The sequence below is a fragment of the Cyprinodon variegatus genome, unplaced genomic scaffold, assembly GCF_000732505.1.
Source record: "Cyprinodon variegatus isolate N-32 unplaced genomic scaffold, C_variegatus-1.0 Scaffold147, whole genome shotgun sequence".
Classification (NCBI taxonomy): domain Eukaryota; kingdom Metazoa; phylum Chordata; class Actinopteri; order Cyprinodontiformes; family Cyprinodontidae; genus Cyprinodon; species Cyprinodon variegatus.
This window is the reverse complement of record NW_015150600.1, coordinates 1178130-1199725: the sequence shown is the minus strand read 5'-3', so window position 1 is coordinate 1199725 and position 21596 is coordinate 1178130. Positions and strand designations below refer to the sequence as shown.

Below are 21596 nucleotides of genomic sequence, written 5' to 3'. Positions count from 1 at the left end.
CTGTTTAACCTGGAAAAACTGTCAACTTGTTTCAATACAGAACCTTTGTTCTGATTTCGTAACCGAATCTTGTAAGTATATTGACTTTGTATTTTAAAAAGGAAAAAGAAAAACATTTAGATCCTACATATCCCTCTTAAAAATGCTGTGGATAGAGACATTGTTGGCTTTCCTCCATTGAGAAACAAAACAAAAAAGCTGGACATCAAGAAAATTCTGACCTATCTACACATACAACACTAGGCTCCACTGATTTAAGTGTTTTGGTGAGGGGTGATCAACGGAAACGAAAGAGGTCATATCAGTCAAACTCTCAGGCCTTGATAAAAAAAAGTCGGTTAGGCAAAAATGAAAAAAGCAAAAATGCTATTTTTAATTTTTCTTACCAAAACGGGGTTAAAGAGAGAAAAGTTTTTAATATTGATTCAAAATCCTAGCTTTCTTCACAGGAACCAGCCTGTTTATGCAAGACCTACAAAATGGATGCTTCTAAGAAGCAGTGAGCTATTAGCTCACTGAGGGCCTATTGTATATTCTACTAGCTTGCTGTGGTGCTGTTGTTGCATTATTATTGCAATGCACCGGAAAGCTACCTCGGCCTTCTTAGCGACTAACAAATCTTTACTTCTGGTAATCACACCAAACAACATAAATGAGGAAAAACAAACACCAGCATGTTTGACTTGTACAAAAAAAAATAATCAAATCACTGACAATGCCAAATCAACATGAAGGGCAGCTTGAAGCTTTAATGGCACAGTCAGAAATGAACCATGATGATGTGAGAGTCTGTGCAGAAAGAGTAAAAAAGAAGAAAGTGATAGCTCCCTCCTCTCCTCTCCATCTGAATTGTTAACTGTTAATTTCTAAGGGACCAGAATTACAACAATAACACCTACATTCTTTAACTGCATTTTTATCAAACAAGGGAAATATCATGACGTAAGAAAATAAAAATAAGAAAAATACAATGGGGACACAAAGTTAACAGCTATTAAACAAAAAAACATTGTCACTACTTTAGGGTGTAAGGCACAAATTTACATGTGGAAAAATAAGCAGATGATAAAAAGTTTTTTTTGTTTCCATTTTTTCTTTTTTTTTTTTTCCCGCCTACTCGTCCATGTGACACCATGATGGACCGGCGTCACTCTGTTGCAACGTTTAGCTTATATTTGAATGTTTATTACCGCACTGTTTCTGTAGCGCCTCTTCCTTTTTCTGTGTGACATGCAACAGTGAGCTAATCAGGACGGATGTTTAGGAGTCAGACGAAAAAAACCACAGTGCTGATTGGAGGTTTGGTTTGAGGAACGGGGGAAAGGGTGGGTGGGGTTGGAGGGGTAGGGTTTGTCATTGGAGGAGTGAAAGGGGAAATTTTGCAATTTTTTTAATGATTTTTTTTATCGTTCTTGATTGGTCAAAAAAATGGAAACTCTGTAAAGGTTAAAGTCTGGTCTGGCACAGTTTAAATAAATAGCTCCTCCTCTTCATCGTATGTCAGGCTGCCGGTCTCACTGAGCACACAGTAAGACCTTTTAGAAGTCGACAGGAAAAGTTCTACTGGCTCCAGTTTAATGACTTTAAATATTTTGCTTTCCTCACTTGATTAGTTAATATTAGAAGACCTCCTCTTTGTCTTCACTCTCTTTCTGTCCGAGTCTAAAAAGTCAGTTCATTCTTTTAAAGCACTTGATAAAAATAAATACAACAGGCTATTAGTATTATCAGTCACTTATTGTTCAGTACAGTAGAAGATTCCTCCTGCCGGGGTTTGAGCCGAACCCAGACAGATCTTGATTGCTGTAACACTGAGACTCTTTTCACAGTATCCAACAGGACTCAGTCTGAACCCAGTCTCTCCAAGTGCTTCTGTACATTGATTTTTCTTCATCCTCTGACCCCCGCACGCATCAGTCGGCATCAGTAAGCATCAATCGGCACGATAATGTATTAAAAGTCAAGTCCTGGTGGCTGAAGACACTACAAACTGGAAAGCCACCATCTTGAATGCTACAGGGTGCCGATACGTGAAAAATCAGGACAGGCTTCACTTCCTCTTTCAGTTGAACATCTTCCTATTAGTGTTTACAGACAAATTGGGAGCTGATCTTAGCTCAGCAACAGACAACATCCATTGGATATTTACATATTTATATAAAAACAAATTGTTTTATTAAAAAAACTGTAATTTTTCCCACAGAAAAAAAAAACAAACAAAAACAAATGCACTAAACGGAGATGCAAGTTGAACAATATTCCCTGTTTCTTCTTTCTGTCTGAAAACACCTTTTGCTTATGTCTGTTCAGTCTGGTTTAAGAGGGTTACGAGCTGACTATGTGCCAGAGTCACAGGACTTTGCTTTTGTTGAGAGAGAGACTACCGAAGGTTTTGGCGGGACATCGGGTTTGAGGTGTTTGCTTCCCGTTCTGGGCAGCGAGCCGTAGTTGATCATTCCAGGCTGTCGAGACAGCGATATCCCCTGTGTTGTCATTTGTATGGAGTCCACCCTCTGAGGTGCAGGAGGTGGGCTCTCCACACGGAAGCTGTGATGTCTCGACAAATGGGAGGAGTTGGATGAGTTGGTGTTGTGCTTCCTTAGGGCGGAAGACCCTGAGGCAGAAGACGCAGATCCTTTTCGGAGGCCGTACACAGAGGAATGGACCTCCAGACGTTTGCCCATCTGCGGAACAGCGGGGGGGACGGTGAGGGATGCCTCTCGCTGGGGGACACGAGGTGGCAGCATCCCATCGGGATCCACCATGTGGCTCTTACCAGGCTTGTATTCCAAAGTGGCACCTTGGTCGTCCATGACGCAGTGAGCCATGCTTAAGTCGCTGTGATGGGGCTGCTCTACATACTCATGCTGGTAAGACTGCTGCAGATGAGGCTGAAGCTGGTGCTGATGCTGCGGGAGAGGCAATACAACCACACTGGGGATGTGTCCAGGTGAAGCCCTCAGGGGCAGGTCAGTGGAGATGACAGGAGAGCCTATAGGCGGCATGTCCTTGGTACATGCGTTAATGAGGTTCTGATTTCTTTCCCACTCACGGCTTCCACGGCTGGGTTTACGGCGCGGCTGCATGGGTGTGGACTCAGGCGTTGGCAGAGCAGTGAGGTCCAGGTGGTGCTGGTCGGCTTTTATCAGCATCTTGGCATTCGGCGTCAGTCGCCCATTGTGCATCAAAGGGGTGAGGATCGCCTCTGGGCGGCCATCTTTGGCTTGCGTCTCAAAGAGACCAGTCAGCTTAGTCACGCTGTTCATCGACCCACGGCGGGAGTGTAGGTGAAGACTGTCCTTCTCCTTCCGGCCTGTCAGATCTACATCTCGCCGCCGGTGGTCACAGACACAGTAAACTATGAGACCTGAGAAGATCGCCCCCATTGCAAATGCCAAGATGACAGCGATGGCCAGCAGGGTCACAGGAACCAGCTGGTCCCGACCCTTCTGGTAGCTCTCACGGATCACACCTGCAGAGACATTCAAACAGAGCGGTCAGACTAAATCTAAAAGATGACTTTTGTGCAATAATATAACCAAGTAAAAATGCTTTCAAAAAACCAAGGCCAACAATAATAAAATGATTAAAATATATGTTCTGGGATGATAGAAAAGGATTAAAGGTTTAAATCATTCTATGAAAAATATGCAAATGAAGGAAGATTTATCCTATTATGAGATACTACTTTACATAATGACTGCAAATGTTGGCTTCAGGTATGGAAAATGAATATTTCCCACAGACTCAATCACAGACTGAGGATGTTTCTCAGGGGTGATTAGGACTCCCATTGCAAGCTCTCATAAAAACTTCTGGTAAAATGAGAAAAATTTGAGAGCAGATAAAGAAGACTGAAATACTAAAAACCTTTTTTCCTTTTTACAAATGGAAATGTGAGACTTCATGTAGGTTGAATTCAATCTCATGAATCCTTAGGAATAAATTGAAAAGCGTTTGATTAGGTCCTAATTCCAATTAGCTTTATGATAAGACTTTCATCAATAATAAATCTACAATACCTGAAAAAACACAATAACGTAAATAAAGATAGAAGATAACTCAACAAAAGTAGTTGTAAAAAAATGCAATAGTTGTAGAGTATGATAAACTGGTTGTATGCTGTAAAGAAGAATAAAAAAATACAGACAAACTGGTTAAAAAGCACACACATTCACAGTTGTTTTTATATATGTGTCCCTCCACCAAGTCGCTAAGACTAGGGGTGACACAACCTGAAAGTTTTTTACTTTGCTTATTTTCACCTTTCACCTCAAAGATAACCTTTCAGTGGTTCACAAATCAAGTATTGTAAGAAAATGAGACTGTCCAGTGAAAACAAAGTTACTTTCTGATCTAGCTTACTTTTCTATGCTTAGTTAAAGGTTTTTTTCTTGTTAAGGAAATAATTCACAGACGTCAGTGATCTGTGAAAGCATTGTGCATAAAGGAACACAAGATGGATTGAAGGATGGTCAGTTTAAGAAGTGAGTCCTTCACATTCATGCGCCAGACACGTGACTAAATTCACCAAATTCAGAGAAAACTGATTTAGGATGTCTCTGCTTTTGACTGCCAGGTGGCACAGATCAGTTACCACAGACAGCAGGTGGACTTCATTACAGAAAAAGCAGCCTTGGGACTCTGATAGCCTTGATGAAGGTGTGTACTTCCCTCCTTGTCAAATATTATAGCACACATCACTGTCTGCAAAGTTAAAACAGGTTTCTGAAACCCCTTTGTCTCTCAAGCAGATCAGTGCAATCTGGAAAGCTGCAGGAAATGCATAAGCTTTACTAAGCCTGTATTGTTCTCCCAAGGTTCTAGTCCATGGGGCTCACAGTCCTGCATGTTTGTTTTTTTTTTACGAATCTGAACCTTCTAAGACACTTTATATTTTACTAAATCTAGTGTGACTCAGAATCAATGCAGAGATTCCTGATTTCCTTTATGAACAAGTAAGTTAAATATTTGTTAATGATAATATTTGGCATTAGCCATCTTGGCAATAAGCTAGCAAACAATACAGAACAACAGCAAACAAGTACAGACACCTACTAGTTAAGAGGAGTAAAGTTTGTTAATATTGCTGTTAATAACCAGATCAGGTCTTTTCTCTATTTTTATAACAAAGAGCATTAAAGAACATACTGCTTGTTGTTTTATAGTTAATGAAATTATTTAACAAGAAAAGACATTCAAACGTTTTATTATAAGACTGCAACCAATTGGTCAAAGCCAGTTAATAGAATAGTGTCCCATTTTAATCAAGAATGAGTAAATGGTGCATCACTAAAATAAAAAAATTTAATGTGACATTACAAAAGATATTACTTTACATATGCAAATCTAGTTGGATGCATAAACATTACTTTTAAAGGCACACATTAAGTACCGGTAAATGAACCACAAGGATTAACCAATAATAATGCCTACTCAAAAGATTTCCATTTTTTTGGCTTCATGCACATTTAACAGAGACTAAAACCAAATAAAGTATGTAGTTTAGCAAACATAATTGTTATATTAAAGTTGTTTTGAGCTGCTCAACTGGACCTGTCTCCACAGCATTTTGTTTGCACTGGAGAACGATTTGACTGCACTCCTTTAAGATGCTACTGGGGAAACCAAAAACTTTTGTTTTGCCTCTTCTTTGTTAAAATGTGTCCTATTTCAACAACACAATTAGAGGTGCAGTAATGGTACAAACTGTTCATGATTTTCTCCCCAGCATTTTTGGCATGCCTGGTAGAGATAAGCAATATACCTTAAAATAAACAACTCTGATCTGATGTTAAATGATTGTTTTAATCAAATATGCCAACCTAAAAAGAGATCTTACTGAGGCTTTTTCTGATGCCTAGATAGTATACAGTATCAGGCTGCGTTGTAGTTTCCCTGAGTTGTATAAATATGACATAACGCTGGTGCACAATTTGTCTTAGCCCACATCGCAAAATATGAAAACAATAAAACAGGAGGAGATGCCATGAAAGCCAAGGGAAATCTATGTTGATCCTAATAATTTAAAAGACAGATACAGAAAATAAAGAGTTTCTCCTGATCTGGCTTATATTTTCTGCCTTAGTAATAATTTCAGTGGTTTAAAACTAACAAACACAGACAGAGATACTGATTTATTTCAAGGAGTGGGAAAAAGGAAGTAGAGCAAAAAAAAAAACCTTACGTAGCTCAATGTTTCAGTGTTAGATTTTCAGTAAGATGTTCTGCTAAAGCAATAAAAATGTATTTATTTCAAATGTCATTACTTATCTTTGTCAGGGGTCCCAACAGTTAGTGAGGACATGTAGATTTAAATCAATAATTATCCATACCTCCAGTAGTTTAAATGTTCTTTAAGCTGTACAAATATATTGCTCCTTTAGGTGACCCATTTTGGATTTGGTCCTTGCCATCATCTTAAGGCTTGGGGTGGACCTGAAGCACATCACAAAAGAAATCTGAAGAATCTCGTAAAAAGCTGGTCAGAACATTTGGATTGCTGTAATTCCACTGACCTCTAAGAAGTTTTTGATAAGATCAAGATTTTGTAAGTAATTTTCTTTTCCTTTTTTCAAAGTTATTTTTTTTGTTGGTTGATAATCTTTAATTGATGCCTGTCTTATTTCTTTTTAGAAGCAAAATATACATCTAAATCTGGCAAGGGTATTAAGGATTTTGGTCTTGATTGCATTTTATAATCTAAGTTTGTACAAGTAAATGGAATAGAACACTCAATCCATACATAAGCATAGTAGGAAAGTTTCTTAGCCATTCTGTGTGTCTCTTTGGTTTGGAGGTTATTTGTAATTCTGTTTGTTGTTGTTTTTTTGTTTTTTTCCCGGCTGGGTCAGAATATCTTCTGTCTCTTCGATAAGACACAACACAGACCCACAGAGAAAGCATGATGACCTGTTCTCATGAAACTGAAATCCAGACGCTGTTAAACCGACATCCATAATCCTCACTTGCTGCAGACATAATTCATTTGTCCTCCCACATGACTCTAAAAGCTGTTTGAAAGCCTAAAATAAATCACAAATCCTTAATTCTGAATCTGAAATTTAAAGTTCAGCTTGGAAAGAAATAAGAAGTAAAGTTTTGTCTGACCACCGTAAAACAGAATTTCTGATTTATCATGAGCTGAAGAGAAGCTTGTTTTCCATCCATTTAGTGTCAAACTAAAGAGTAAAACTTATATTTTTGACAGAAGGGATGTGCCTTGCTCTATGAACGGTGTGATAAGTGATGACTGGTATCTGCTGTAAAGCATTAAGGTCTGACAAGTGTTATGCAGGGAACTCGTGTGACCAAACGGCCTGCCTGTGGGGTGAAACATCTGCTTCCCGTCTCAAGCATTAACATCTGACACAGAAAAAGATATGTCTCTTCACTACTATATTTCATTTTGGTGACTTTGTGCACTTGGATCTTTTTTTTCTGCAACTGTTGACTCCCTTGAGCATGAAAGTGTTTTTTTTTTTTTTTCTTTTCATGGTATTCAGGTTCAGTATGGAAAGAGTTCTGCTCCGTGGATTTAGAGAAGGCTGTAATTACAACCATGTGGTCCTTGTGAGTTATCATCCTCTGGCAGAAAGGGTAGTGGTCAGAGTGGTGATGGGCTCTTATGAGAACAGTGGGGTTAAATATTTCTGCTAACGAAAAAGCAACGCGGGAGGATTTTAAGGTTCACTTGAGGCAGGAAACCTCAGAAATCTCAAAGAGCCAACTGGAAAATGAAAGTAAGGGTATAAACATACAGTTTGGCCAAATCTCTCTTGTACCTCAATCCTTGTTAAATGTAAAGAGGCCATTCATCTCTGTCTCACAATGATTGTTTTATGTTTTTTTTCCCTGTCAAAGTTACCTGAGCCGGGCATTAATGTTCCTTAACCATTATAATAATATGAAAGTTGGATTTAACGAAGGTACTGAAATTTCTGTGGCTGAAAAACCCTGCAAGGGTAAAAGCTCAAATAGATTTTACAGGAAAGAACATAACAAAACACAGTGAAAACTTAAAGAAAATAAATGCCTATGTGTGTACATTTTCTCTTGCAAATATAAATGTTTAACCCCCAAAATCAAATCCATAGCAGCAAATTGCTTTCAGAACGGATTACATTTTTAAATGTAAATTCTTGAATATTAAAGTAAATACTGTAGGTCTGTGAAGGCAGCAGCGGTCATAGGAGAACATCTTAACAAAGACACCCACCAGAAAGAGATAAAGTTGACCACACACCTCAAACCTTACAAACCTCCAAACTCTTTTCAATTGATGACCTTAAAATAAAAACAATGTGACATCTGAGAGTTGGTCATCCACCAAAGGTGAAGGGTCAAGGAACAAAAGCAATACTCAGGGAAGCAGCCGAGAGGATAAAATACTCTCCAAAAGGAGCATATATCCACGACTCAGAGGAGAGAATTTCCTTACAGCACAGATATTAGACAGTTGTTCTACAAATCTGTCTTTTTCAAAAAACAAAGACTTGATCTTAAATTCAAATTGTCACCATGAAACATGGAGGTGGAGGCTTCATGCTTTGCAGCTCTATTTTTACCGCTACTGTTCAGAGTTGATGAGAAGATAAATGGAGCAGAATACAAGTTTTCCTTGTCTTCCAGTAGGACAATGAGACTAATCTTAGAACAAGAACTGCAGTGAAATAGTTTGCAGCAAAGTATCTCTCTATGCTAGATTTGACTAATCAAAATCAAAACCTAAAGTGAAAGTAGAATAAGTGACAAGACAGACAAATTACTGTATAATGAAGCATTTCCTTCAATTTAGTTGCTTACCAAAAGGAATAGGCAACAGATCCAGTATTTTTAATGTGTTTAGCTTAGAGAGCATGGACAAGCCTATTTCTCCTCGTACCTGCACTGTTTAAAAGTTGCTGTTCTCATGGCTCAATCAAGCGTACTGTGTCTGAACGGCCGCCCTAACCCCTAAATCTCTCAATCGTTTTATAGAGCGGGGACTATATAGTGGACTTTATAGCAAACTCAGTTAACTGACCATTTGGACAGATGATCACTACTTTTTGCCCATTGGTCACGTAACTCCACCCCCACTGCTCAGTGCCTGTGCCATCTTTGTTATTAGTCACCGCTGTTGGGTTGTGACAGCCTATGGAGACAGCAGGCCACTCTGACAGCAAATCCCATAATGCTTTGCGAGGAGAGATCTCTGCGCAAAGCATTCTGGGATATATCTGCCTCTTCTGAGGCTTTTCTTTTCTTCTCATACACTTCGTACGCACTTTTTCTCTTACGCCCCTAGGCCATTTTCAAAGAACCGCGGGGAGAGAGGTTGTGCTTTAATGACTGTCTGAAACCATAATATATGCATGAAAATGCGCATGCACAGAAAAAGATAACTGGGAACAAGCACGTAGAACGGCCTTATGTTAACATATCACCAGAATGATTGACAATTAGGATGCCTATGCCTAGGATGCTTATTTATGTGATCCACTCGGAAATAAAAGATCATCCTCTATACCTTTAATTAAGGAGTGGACGCAAATGTACATCACATCTTTCAGTGTAAGGAAACCTGCAACAGAGTACAATGTTTTGTGTGGTTGTATACTCACAAGAAAAGTCCCATGTTTAGGGGATATATATCTTTTCACATTGTGCTGTTTGTCTGTGTTTACCTGTGATGGACTGGTGACCTGTTTAAGGTATGCCCTACAACATTAATCCAGACTCATCATCATCAGGGAGTTAGCATGACGTAGACAACTGATAAATGTTAAAACTAGATGAGACATTAGACAAGAAGTTCTCAATTCTCTGGTACTTTCCACTTAAAATCTGTTGTTCTTTGCTGTTTTGATCCCATAAGTGAAGTCACATTGAACCTGGCCACTATGTACCATGCTGTTTGGAACATTTGTACTCGTCGCTTCTTCTTACTTCTGTAAGCTCTTCTAAAATCCCTTGCCTCTTTTACGATCTTACAGTTAAACAACAATGGGATTTCAAGGCCTTGGGTAAAACACAAAAAAATGAGGAAAAAAGGTAAAACTTTAAAGCCTTTTATCTTTTTCAGGGGTTGTCTCTCTAACTTCAAAGCAAGGAAAGTTGCTGCCGAGGACACCTCGGCTGTCTAAGTCAAATCAAATGACTTCAGGCTTCTGAATCTAGGTGGCAACACGTCTCTGTTACTGCTTGTGCTAAGTGATCCTAAAACATTTCAAAACTGATACAACTTGACCTTGAAGTTACAAAATTCTATTAAAACCCGAAGATTTGCTGCTCAGCCTGGCCCACAAATCCTTGGTTTGAAATCCTCCTTCAACCCAAAAATTCATCGCAAACTGAGCAGCAGCTCAATGCTGCTCTCAGTGGGAGAATTAGTTTTAATTTCACTCTGCCTCGGGTCTTGATATTCAGATATTAAACACGCAGCTCAGATACTCTGATATGTCTTCATGTCAAAACAGACTAGGTCTGCAGCTCTTGTAAATCAAGAAAATTATCTGCTGTGACTGGAACGTGTGAATCCTCTCTATCTCTATCTGTCCAACACACACAGAGGGACGTGAACACTCTTTTAATCTCTTCACAGACGCTGTCTGCCTTAAGCCCACAGAGCCTGTCTTTGTGTTGGTGTTGGGGAAACTTCAAAGGTGGTTAAACATCACAGAGGGGTTACGTAGCGGGCCCTAACCTTTTGACTACTGGGTGTTACACAAAGACACGGCCTGAGAAATGATAAAACTTCCATCAAACTCGACTGTGTTCACTCATGTGTCGTGTTAGAAAACAGGGCAGGGGACCGTCAATGTGGGAGCGGAGTAAATGTTAAAGGACAAAATTCCTCATGTTTTAGAACTTTAAGGCCTGAAATGTTTAAGCATTAAACACATAAATTATAATCAGACTTTCTATTCCTGTTCAAAGTAGATGAGTAAATCACAAAAAAAGGGCATTTAAGAAATCACTCTCTCCCTATAGATTGTAATGCATCATAAAGGCAGTGAATAATTTTATGAAATGGAAAAGAAGGTATTAAGACTTAAATGTATACACTGATACTTGCTATAAAGTAGGTGATATTTGTGGAAACAGATAGGTGAAAAGGGAAGTGAATGTTTCAGGATGATATAAAAAATTGGTATCCTTTCTATGGGAGGAGGAACAACCCAAACCTCTGGGCTATGAACACATCATTGCATCCAGACCACAAGTGTTGTCTGTCAGCTTAAAGAGTTTTAGTGTGGTTTTTGCTTTTATTTGCCCTTTGATGGTAAAAAAAAAAATCTTAATTACGGTACATAAGTTACAGTTCTATCTAAACCAGTTCTTTTGGATATTTAACCCTAATACACTGCAAAAGAAATTCTGAAAATGAGTAAAAATTTCTTAAAATAAGTGTATTTATCCTTAATTTGAGTAGAAAATAAGATTATCTGACAATGGAATGAGCATTTTTATTTTATTAAAATAATAGAATGATTTATTATGTACTTGAAATAAGAGAGTGCAGTGTTGTTTTCTTATTTTGAATGTAAATTGTCTTATTCCATTGGCAATGGGACCCTTATCTGCTCAATTCAAGAAAAAAAAATGCACTTAGATTAACTTAGATTTACATTTTTTGCAATGTAAATAGCTTCAGCTGGGAATTTCCTAAGGTAGGAGACAAATAAATGACATGTTTCAATGTGTGAGTATTTTTCACTAGCCTTACAAAACAACATATATTATACATTAGCTATAATGGTGCTGAAATAGTGGATTACCATAGTGTAGGTAAATAATCACAGATAAAACAGACATATGTGTAAAAGTAAAATTTTAAACCATTTCTCTTCACTGCTCCAATGTTTTACGACAGATTCACACTGAACATGGTGCAACTGCTGTGTAGCTGCAGTGCGAGGGTGCTCCAAAATGTCCCTTACACTAAATGCTGGCTGTCCATGCTGAGGTCCCAGCTGCAAAAAAGTCACATCGGTTCACGCTCTTTCCATGAGCTGTCGGTCAAAACTTATTATTGGTACACATAAATATCCCCTTTCCTCATCCTATAGGCCCTGTGTTTCTTTTCCGCCTTGTAGTTTTCCCTATTGAAGTCAGGGTAAGTTGATAGGTTGATTTTAATTAATATCTTCTTTCATGCAACATTTATCTTGACTTCCTTCTCTTCACTGGTTTAAATTACTCACTCATACTTCCTCCTTATGAGCCCATAATTGATCTCAAGAGATTTCTACTTTTGTTTTTGGATGGATTGATTAAATTGCTGTTTAAGTAGTCTCATATTTAATTTACTTTCAAAATAGAAGTGTAAATGATAATGTATTTCTATTCAGGACAGCTTGTTTTAGCTTGAAAAAATGAACACCACTTCTTAGACAATGACAGTATCTATCAAATTCTTTAATATTCCCCCACGCTCAGATATTATCCCATTAAGGTTTGTGTACGTCTGCGTTCAAGAGACACCTACATTAATGGTATTATTCAATATTAAAGCCTTCATCAGACAATTCAGAATATCTGCACTGCATACTGATTAGCTAGTCAAGATATAATTAAAGCCCTAATTATATCATTCTGCACCTCAGGTATTAAAAGTGATGTACTAACCCTGGAACCAATTTCCTGCATGCAAACTGGGATATTTAGTCACAGTGCATCGGGCTAATGCAAATATCCATGGGAACAATCATAAACTGCTGTGTGATGCCTCAAACTGATTCTAATAGAGATTAGGGATTAAGTTGCTACAGGATAAGGCTTAAGATTACATAAATAGAGAAAATAAATCTAGTTATCACAAGAGTGTATTGATATTACTTTTCCTTGTGTCATGTTGCACATGCAAGAGTTTTACTGCAACTCTCAAACTCTAAATAAGAAACATTGTATAATAACATGAAAAGGTTATGGATCTTCTTTTTTTTTAGGTATCATGCTAATTAGTATAAATTCTTAATGAGTGACTTTTACACAGATGGTGACCTACTCAAGCATATTATATCCTGCCATCATGGCAACTACAATGAAACTTTTAAATAAACAGGAAGAAAACCACAACTGAACAAAGAATGAGTTTATATTACACTGTCTCTCACAAATGCATCTAATTTGATTATTCAGTATAGAATGGCATCTGGATGCTATTCACAGTTGATTTGACATTTGTGAAGAAAATGAAAAAGAGTGATGATTCGACTGACTTGCTTTTCTTTCTTTTGGTCATCCAACAAAGGTGAGATTTTATTCAAAACTTGAAAGCAGTAAATGTTTGTTAAAAAAACAAAGGCCTCCTTAAAGAACAATGAACTAATAAGTGGAGGAAATTACGATTTGTGGGTTGATGTCGGTCAAGGAAGTGCGTAATGGTGGGAAATAAACATCCAGCCCATTGTTTTTATAGAGACTCAAAACGAGCTGCAAATAATTAATCTGCTTCACAAAAGGTCGAGACACAATCTTCGGCTGAAAGGAGACCCCAAAGTAAAACCTCTATGTAACAGAACTGCAACAATTCTAGAATGGGAGGAATTAATTTTTAAAGTTGATCATCTAACATGTTTCTTTGGAACGGTGAATAGATTTTTTCCCTCTAAGATGAATCAAACGTAAATTTATTTTAAATCCTACCATCCATTTCATTCTGTATCAGCATAAAACAAATCATTCTGGTAGGACCTAATGGACTGAGCATATTCGGATGAAAATACATTAAAAAGCTGACACTGTCTTACAACTTACCTGTATTGAAATTGAACTAAAAAGTAATATTCAGCTGTGCTGAATACCTTGCTGCCAGGCTGGATCAAATTGGAAAGCCATCTATTATTTTTGAACACCTTTCTTAAAGCTTAATTCTGTCCATTTTTGATTAAAAAAATAGGTTTGGTTGACATGGAATAACCATAGAAAATATTCAGTTTCTTATTTTGCCTTCTGCAGTTTAACAGCATATGTCAATCATGCAGTCTGAAGAGAAAAACGAAACCTTGAAAAACCATTAATTCTACAGTGGAAGGTTATTTTCGGTAAAACTGTTTAACGAGCTAATGTGTAAATAATTCAGACTATAAAAATATATAAACTTATTTTTTGTTAACATGCCCATCAGAATGTTTGCTTTATTCAGTTTTAACTACATTTAACTACATCAAAGACTTTACAGCTGATAGTACTGGGTTGGATCATAGTGCATCTCAACAACTGCCTGAAGTTTTTGTGTCACACATTTAACAAGGTTGAGTGAACATTTCTATCAATCAATATAAATATGCTCCATTAGATTAAAATCGGATGACTGTGGAGAACACTATAATACAGAAGAATCATTGCTGTCTTCTTGGTAGGATTTAAGCTTTGTAACATGGTATATTATCCCACTAAAGTAGCGTCAGAAGATGGATATACTGTGGTTCTTGAGGAAAGGATGCAGTAAGCAGGAATACTTAGGTAAGCCTTGCTGATTATTGGCACACCTATTATATTGCTTTGATATATTTCACCCTCATGTCTATCTCCTTGCCAACATTTTCTTTTAACTTTGTTGCTAGCACACCTGAATGACACCACTGTGGGGCAATAAAAAAATATTAGCCTCAAAAATCACTAAGAAAATGTTCTCCAGACTTCTTCATAAACATTGATATAGGGAAAGAATTAATCCTTGCTTTTATTTATATATACTATTTATATATATAGCTGCAGGAATCAGAATTTATGACAGGAAACAATTTTCCCCTGTGGTGTTTAGTGTTAGGGTGCTTGAATTAACTGCTTCATTCAGCTTTCCTTCTTACAGTAACTGATGGAGAGATACAGGCTGGAGTCTTCTGCTGCTGTAGCTTCTCTGTTTTAGGTTTTGATGCTTCAGGCGTTCAGAGATGATTTCCTTTGCCTTGACAAGTTTATCTCTTATCAAATGTCTATATTCTATTCAATTCTGTTCTATTCTATTCTTTTTATTCATATTATAGTAGATCAGCAGATCCAACTAATTCAGCAATTTCATCTTTACCATATCCAGATTCCAAAATACATTAATTTGCATCCATTTGACTGGGTAATCCAATATTGGCATTAATAAGCAGCGGAACATAAATAAAATAGAAATAACTGGTTTCACTATAGAATAGTCTTTTGTCAGTTGGAAAATAGAATATCAATCTTAAACATCTTGCTGTATTATTCCTTCACTTACAATACTTAGTTTGAAACTTTCCAACATATCACCTAACATGTAATATAATAGATTCCCAGTATATCCTAAATGACAGTAGAAGAGTATTTCTCAAGTTTTTTTTTTTTCTGCAACAGTAACATCCAATTGAAGGCACATTGACAAGAAAGAAGAATGTTTCTCCATCCCTGTCTGTGCAAGGTCACTGTCCATTTCTATCACAGCACCTTCACATTGGCACACAACTGTTAGATACCTGCAGCTAAAAATAAACCTGGCAGAGCAGCTGTCAGTTGACAGCTGAAATGCCAGCATACAGGGAAATCATGTCTCCAGATAAACTACTTTTACTCTAGAATAAAAATTGTGCTATGTGCTTTTTGCTAAACAGAAACAATTATTCTTTTTTTCCATGTCCAGGTCAATTGTGCAATATGAAAATTTAAGATATAGAAGATTTAATTTATTCCTCTTGCATTTCAGCCATAAATGTCTAAACAGATGTCGTGTCATCAAGAAAGTCAAATTGTAAAATGTTGTTTATAGCTGTAATATATTGTAATATATATAGAAGAATAAGCTGTAATATATTGTGATGTGTGACTATTTTTTCAGTACCACCAGCTTAGAACATTTATAGCAAAGTGTGGTCAATAAATGCAAAATAAAAATTATCAGTAAATTATACTTCTTTAAGTAACTTGCACATAGCAACAAACTATCAGGAAATATTATCATTTTAACTATTTCTTATGCTTCTTCCTGTACATATCAGCATTTGAGTTGCTTTAGATATGATCACTGTTTATTTTGTTGACTGCTTTTTATCTTCCAGTATACAATTCACATTTAATTATTCTAAACCAAGTCTATCTCTATTGTTCCTAGTTTATCTTTTTTTTTTTATAACTTTTCGTGGAAAAAAAAGTTACAAAAGGGTAAGAAACAGCAACTTTTGCCACACTGGTAAATCTGCTCCGATCGTACAAAGGTTGCTCCTGAAAATGTAAATTAATAAATGTTCATTATCATTTAAATTTTTATCACTTCCCTTGTTATTTTCAGATTGAGCCTCTTTAAGCAAATTGGGTATGCAGTAAAAGAGCTAGAGTTTAGCTTCTGTCAATCTAAAAATGTATTTTAACTGTCAGTATATGTGTTTTACTAAAGGTCAGGAAACTATTATTGAGAACTTTGCAGAACCTTGCCCCAAATAAACCCCACCAAACCTTTTGAATAGTTACTAACATTCTAAAAGTGCTATTGATTTCAAACTTTATGCTATAAGAGACAATTTATCCTAAATGAAAGCTTAAAGGTAGAGTGGAGGATGTTCTTTTTCTGGGTGGATCATCAAAATAAGTGGTCCTCATAATTGTCAATCATTCTGGTGATATGTTTACGTTAGGCTGTTCTATGTGCTCGTCCCCATTTTTACTTACCGTCTATGATAGTTGAGAAACTGCAAATCTTTTTTTGGAAAGTAAGCTTGTATAAGTGATGCAGACAGCAACTTTTAAACAGAGCGTGTATGAGGAGAAATGGGCTCCTGCATGCTCTTGAACACGTTTAATAAGCGTTCCCTCATAGGAGCAGGTACAGGGTTGTGCATGTGCATTTTTTTTTTTTAAGTGGAGAGGGCGGATATTTTCAAATATTTGACAAAATCCTGAACTATACCTTTAATTCTGCCTTCCACACATCAAAAATATAATTAATATTAATTAATACTTGTCCAGCAGCGCTAATGTTAAATCCAAAAGTAGGTTGAACTGCAAAAAAAAAAAAAAAAAAAAAAAAAAAAAAAAAAAAAAAAACTTTACACCAGTTCTCGTTGCTGGAAATGTTTTGTACTTCATTTAAATGACTTTCTCTTTTCAAAGCAAGTGAGGGAGGAGTCCAGCAGAACTTTCTACACAGCTTTTAATCTCTTACAGTGTCAGTGCTGTTGATCGCCTTGGTTCCTCAGAGATGGTTTGGTGATATGCAACAGTTGTAAATTACATTGAAACTGATTGGGGATCAAGCTTATGAGCTGTATGTTTTCAAAAGTTAAATTCTGACGCCTCCCCCTCTGTCAGGAGTATTTTTCTCTCATTTGAATCTTTATGTGAATATGGATCTGCTGAATGGCTCATCTCAAAAAGTTTAGCACCCCACCAGCCCTGAATTGAGATGGTTCTCAGATGAAGTATACAACCCTTTTGTTGTAGAAGATACAATATAGATGTTTACACCCAAATGATGTATGTCCCTGGCAAATTTTGTTTAAAGTAATATTTCATTTTGACCTACATTTTTTTTTTCTAATTGAAAGAATTGTTGATACTTTGAATTGGCACAACATATTTCCAGATAAGAATCTGGAAAAAAAAGGATATGAAAAGGGAGCTAAAGATTAGGGTGATGGCAGGGATGTCTTCCAACCTCAAAGCCTTGGCAGAGCTCATCATATAAATAGATCATGAAACGAGCAGTTAAAATAATTGATTGATGGCCGTCATATCAATAAAGATTATTTTTTTTTGTATTTAATTTTTTTTACTTGTGATTTTATTGAGATGGTACTCAATACCAATAAAGATTTTTTTTGTATTTAATTTTTTTTATTCGTGATTTTAGACGTGTGCTTTAGAAATTAAAACAAAAGGCATTAAAAAAAAAAGATGACAGATGTTCGTCTCATAACAAAAAAAGATAAACACATAAAAGGTAGAATGCATACAATTTTAAAATCATACCAAGGGTATGAATAATTTTGAGCTTAACTGTAAATAAGGAAAATGTTAATGCAAAGGTTTTTTTTTCTGTACTTACTGTCTTTTGACCACTACAGGGAATTATCTTGGAATCATGCTAATCTGTAATACTAGTTTACATGACCCTTCCTTTAATGATATGTACTTTAGTGGGTTTGTAATATACTGTGCAAACGATGAGTAGTTCTTTTCTCATTTGAACACTCAGTCAAGATAATTCGACAACTTCAATTCTCCCTCACAACAGAAACAAATAAAAAGGAGAGATGGAGAAATGCTATTGTCCACTCTGCAGCTCCAATATCTCAGTACATCTTATATCACCCCAGATTCTCATCTCCGCTATTTCGATTCCTTGTATCTCTTCCCCTTATCCTCCATATAACCTTCAGTACAATATTATTGTGCTATTCTCTTTAATAAATCTTTATCACGTGTCCCTCCATTTTCTCATCCCCAAAGCCTCTTTCTTTAGGTCTCTCTCCATCCCCCCACCTTCCTTCCACCACACCAATAATGAACCCATAAATTGAAGCAACACAGCAGTGGTTACAGGTCGAGGTTGGGGGTTGGGGGGGTAGGTTTAACAGAGGAGGATGAAGAGTAGAGCTGGGCTTGACAGAGAAGAGGCGACGGGTATCTGAGAGGAAATGGAACTAAGGAGAGGCAGGGCAAGGATACATTTCTGCAAATAGGAGAAGTGACAGGTCATCAGCTGTCGAAGGGAGAGAGCGAAACAGGAAAAACAGAGAATAGGTGCTGAGATGGAGGAGAAAGACACGGACAGGGCAAGGAGACTCTGTAAATTGGTTGTGGAATTAATTTGCACCAGGTAAGGTATAGCCTTGGAACATGCTAGCCTAGTCAGATGACAGGTCCTGTGGAAGGGAGACTGGTCACAATGGCAGCAGATGTTGGAAGGAGGACTAGGTTGCTGATGCTTTAGGAGAGGAGGTGATAGCAGAATGAACTGCAGTGGAAAAGGCAGGATGTGTGCTATGAAATAGGATATATACAGTGCCATGAAAAGTATTTGCCACCTTACACATTTCTTCTTTTTTGTTATTCTTTTGTCCCACTTAAATGATTCCAATCATTGAACAAATAACACTATCAGACTTGATGACCAGGGTAAATAAAAAATTCAGATTTCAAATGATTTAATTCATTAAGTGAAAAAAGCTTTTCAAACCAACTAGTCCTATGGGAAAAAATAATTTCCCACTAAACCGAATAACTGGCTATCATGTTTCAATCATAGCTACTTTTTACATAAAATTCTAAGCCTTTTAGCCAACCCTTATTTAAAAAAATATTTAACTTCAGCTTCTTTGGAGGGCATTTGAGAATTAATGGCCACAATATGGACATGCAACTGCATTAAAAAAAATTTAAGCCCAGACTTTGAATAGGCCACTGTAAAACCTGTATTTCTTTTTTCATCAGTGCAGAGGCAGACTTGCTGCTGTGATCTGCATGAAGTAAAAATGTGCTTGACAGCATGACTTTATAACAGCCATGGCCATTTATGTGGTTTACTGGAGTCCCAAAGTTTTAAAAAGCATTCTCAGTGCCTCTAAGACTGATAGATATCAATCACTTTGATTCTCCTCTGGTCTTATATTTCTTAAGATCAGGATATGAGTTTGTTCCTTTATATTTTACCTACTTCATGTTGTCAGACAGGTTCTATCTGAGTTCAGGCAGCAACTAAAAATGGGTGTGGCTAGTAAAAATGAATAAGGACACCAGTTTTATTTCATGATGGTATATGTTTGCATAAATAGCTCTCTCAGCTTAATTAGTAAAATCTTAATTTGAAAACTTCATTCTTTAATTACTCTGGACATCTTAGTCTAATATCAAAACTTGTTTGATGATCTGAAACATATTAGTGCAAGAACAAAAAAGGAAAAAGAGAAGAAATCTGTTTGGGCTATCTTTCCACAGAATCTTATGAGATAGAGATGAGGCCTGGATAGATGCACACGAAGCTTTATATGTACTGTGAAACACATGCAACCGCAATGTTACTGCAGTGGCCCCACTGGAATACCAAACAATGGTGCTGCTGGGTGCTGAATATAATTGTTTGTGTGTGAATCATCTCTTTGCAGCATTTCTAATTACTCTGGTGGTGCTGGACTAATACATATTGGCAGCACTGTAATATTCATTAGCAGATAAGATTTCTGTCTCAGCTGCAAATGAAAAATTTAGGGGGGGATTTTAATTTTACATCATAAACAAGCTTGCAAATGACTTTGGATGGGAGATAATATATTTTAGCTGAAGCATAAACTTCAGATTGATAGTGCTGTTGAATGTTTATTTCTCATTTCTGCTGCATAAATTTATCTCCATCATTAAAATGTAGATGAAATTACTTATTTACTTGGTTTCAGACTCCATAATCATTTCTCATATGTATATCTCTTTTTTTAGCTTAGAAGTTTTCACAGTACAGTTGACACCTGAAGCCAACGATGCTTAGAAACGACAGGAAGGGAGAGGAGGCAGGATGGGTGGAGCGGGAAATGAGTACTGTTGGCTGTGGTGCTCAATTTGCCATGCTGAAAGAGTGTTAAGCTGTATGGAGGCAAAACTGTGCTTAATACCATCAAAGCAATCAACACAGAGAAAAAAAAGGCAAATATATATAAATAGCAAAAAAGAGGTAGTTTGAAAACCAAGCCATGCAAAAACATCAAGAACTGCTCACATAAAGAAAATAAAAGGCAAATCTCATCAAAGCTGACTTTAAGGGAAAAAGAAAAAAAGAAAAGCCTGCAGAGCTGAAATAGAACCAAAATACAGTGAGACAAGCTGCTAATGTGTCCCATTAAAAACAAAAGATAACAATAACAACAATGATCATACAGAAATAAACAGCAGAAAGCATTGTTTACACATGTGAAGGCATGTTGCCGTTACCTGAGCATAATACTCCAATAGCCCATCACCCCCCACCCCCCCTACTGAAAAGAGTCTTAACCTTTTCAGGTAATTTGGCTATAAGGTGTTTTTTAGCTTTTGTTATGCCATGTAATTCTACATCTGCTCAGGTAAAGGCAACTAGAAGCACGACAGCATGTTATGATGCTGGCTGTGGGCATGCTGTCTGAAGTCTCTGCCACCATTGTGCTTGGATCTACCCATTGCTGCCTTGGCTGCTTCCAGCTGATGTGCCACTATCTCGCTGTGTTTCCTCCAAAGACAGGAAACACAGGAATACCTCTTGCAGAAACCAAAATAACACTTTATAGACAGAGACGGTGTGATTTTCTCTAGTCCTCATTAAGGACTCTCATACAGAGAACCTTCACATCAGATTCGTATCACCAAATACTTTTGAACTCATTTTTTTCCCCCACACAGGAACAATCGTCCTATCAGTCCTACTTGTCAACAGATGAATTCTTCAAAGACTGTTATAAGCTTGTGAGTGAAGTTGCTTCCTGTGTTCTCAGGTTGTTTTTACCTCCCAGAAGGCTGAAAATGGCATCAATCTTTCTGTGTGAAGCAAAATCCCCCAGTCTCAGCTCAACAGCTACTTCTTAAGTTCTTCTTTTTACATATACAGCATTCTTTCTATGGATGCATCTAACGCTCATAAAAATCATTATATATTAATTTTATGCTTCTTTATCTGTAGCTAA

At 37.0% G+C, this 21596-nt stretch overlaps 1 protein-coding gene across 2 annotated transcripts in view; it reads right to left on the bottom strand.

Moving 5' to 3' along the window:
• Window positions 1–729: 729 nt before the first annotated feature.
• Window positions 730–21596, bottom strand: part of sema6a (sema domain, transmembrane domain (TM), and cytoplasmic domain, (semaphorin) 6A) — a 147587-nt gene continuing 126720 nt past the window's right edge. For both annotated transcript variants that reach the window (XM_015377137.1, XM_015377135.1), the window contains one exon: window positions 730–3472. In XM_015377137.1, the coding sequence (XP_015232623.1) occupies window positions 2337–3472 (1136 nt within the window). In that variant the 3' untranslated portion in view covers window positions 730–2336. The remainder of the gene's footprint in view (window positions 3473–21596) is intronic.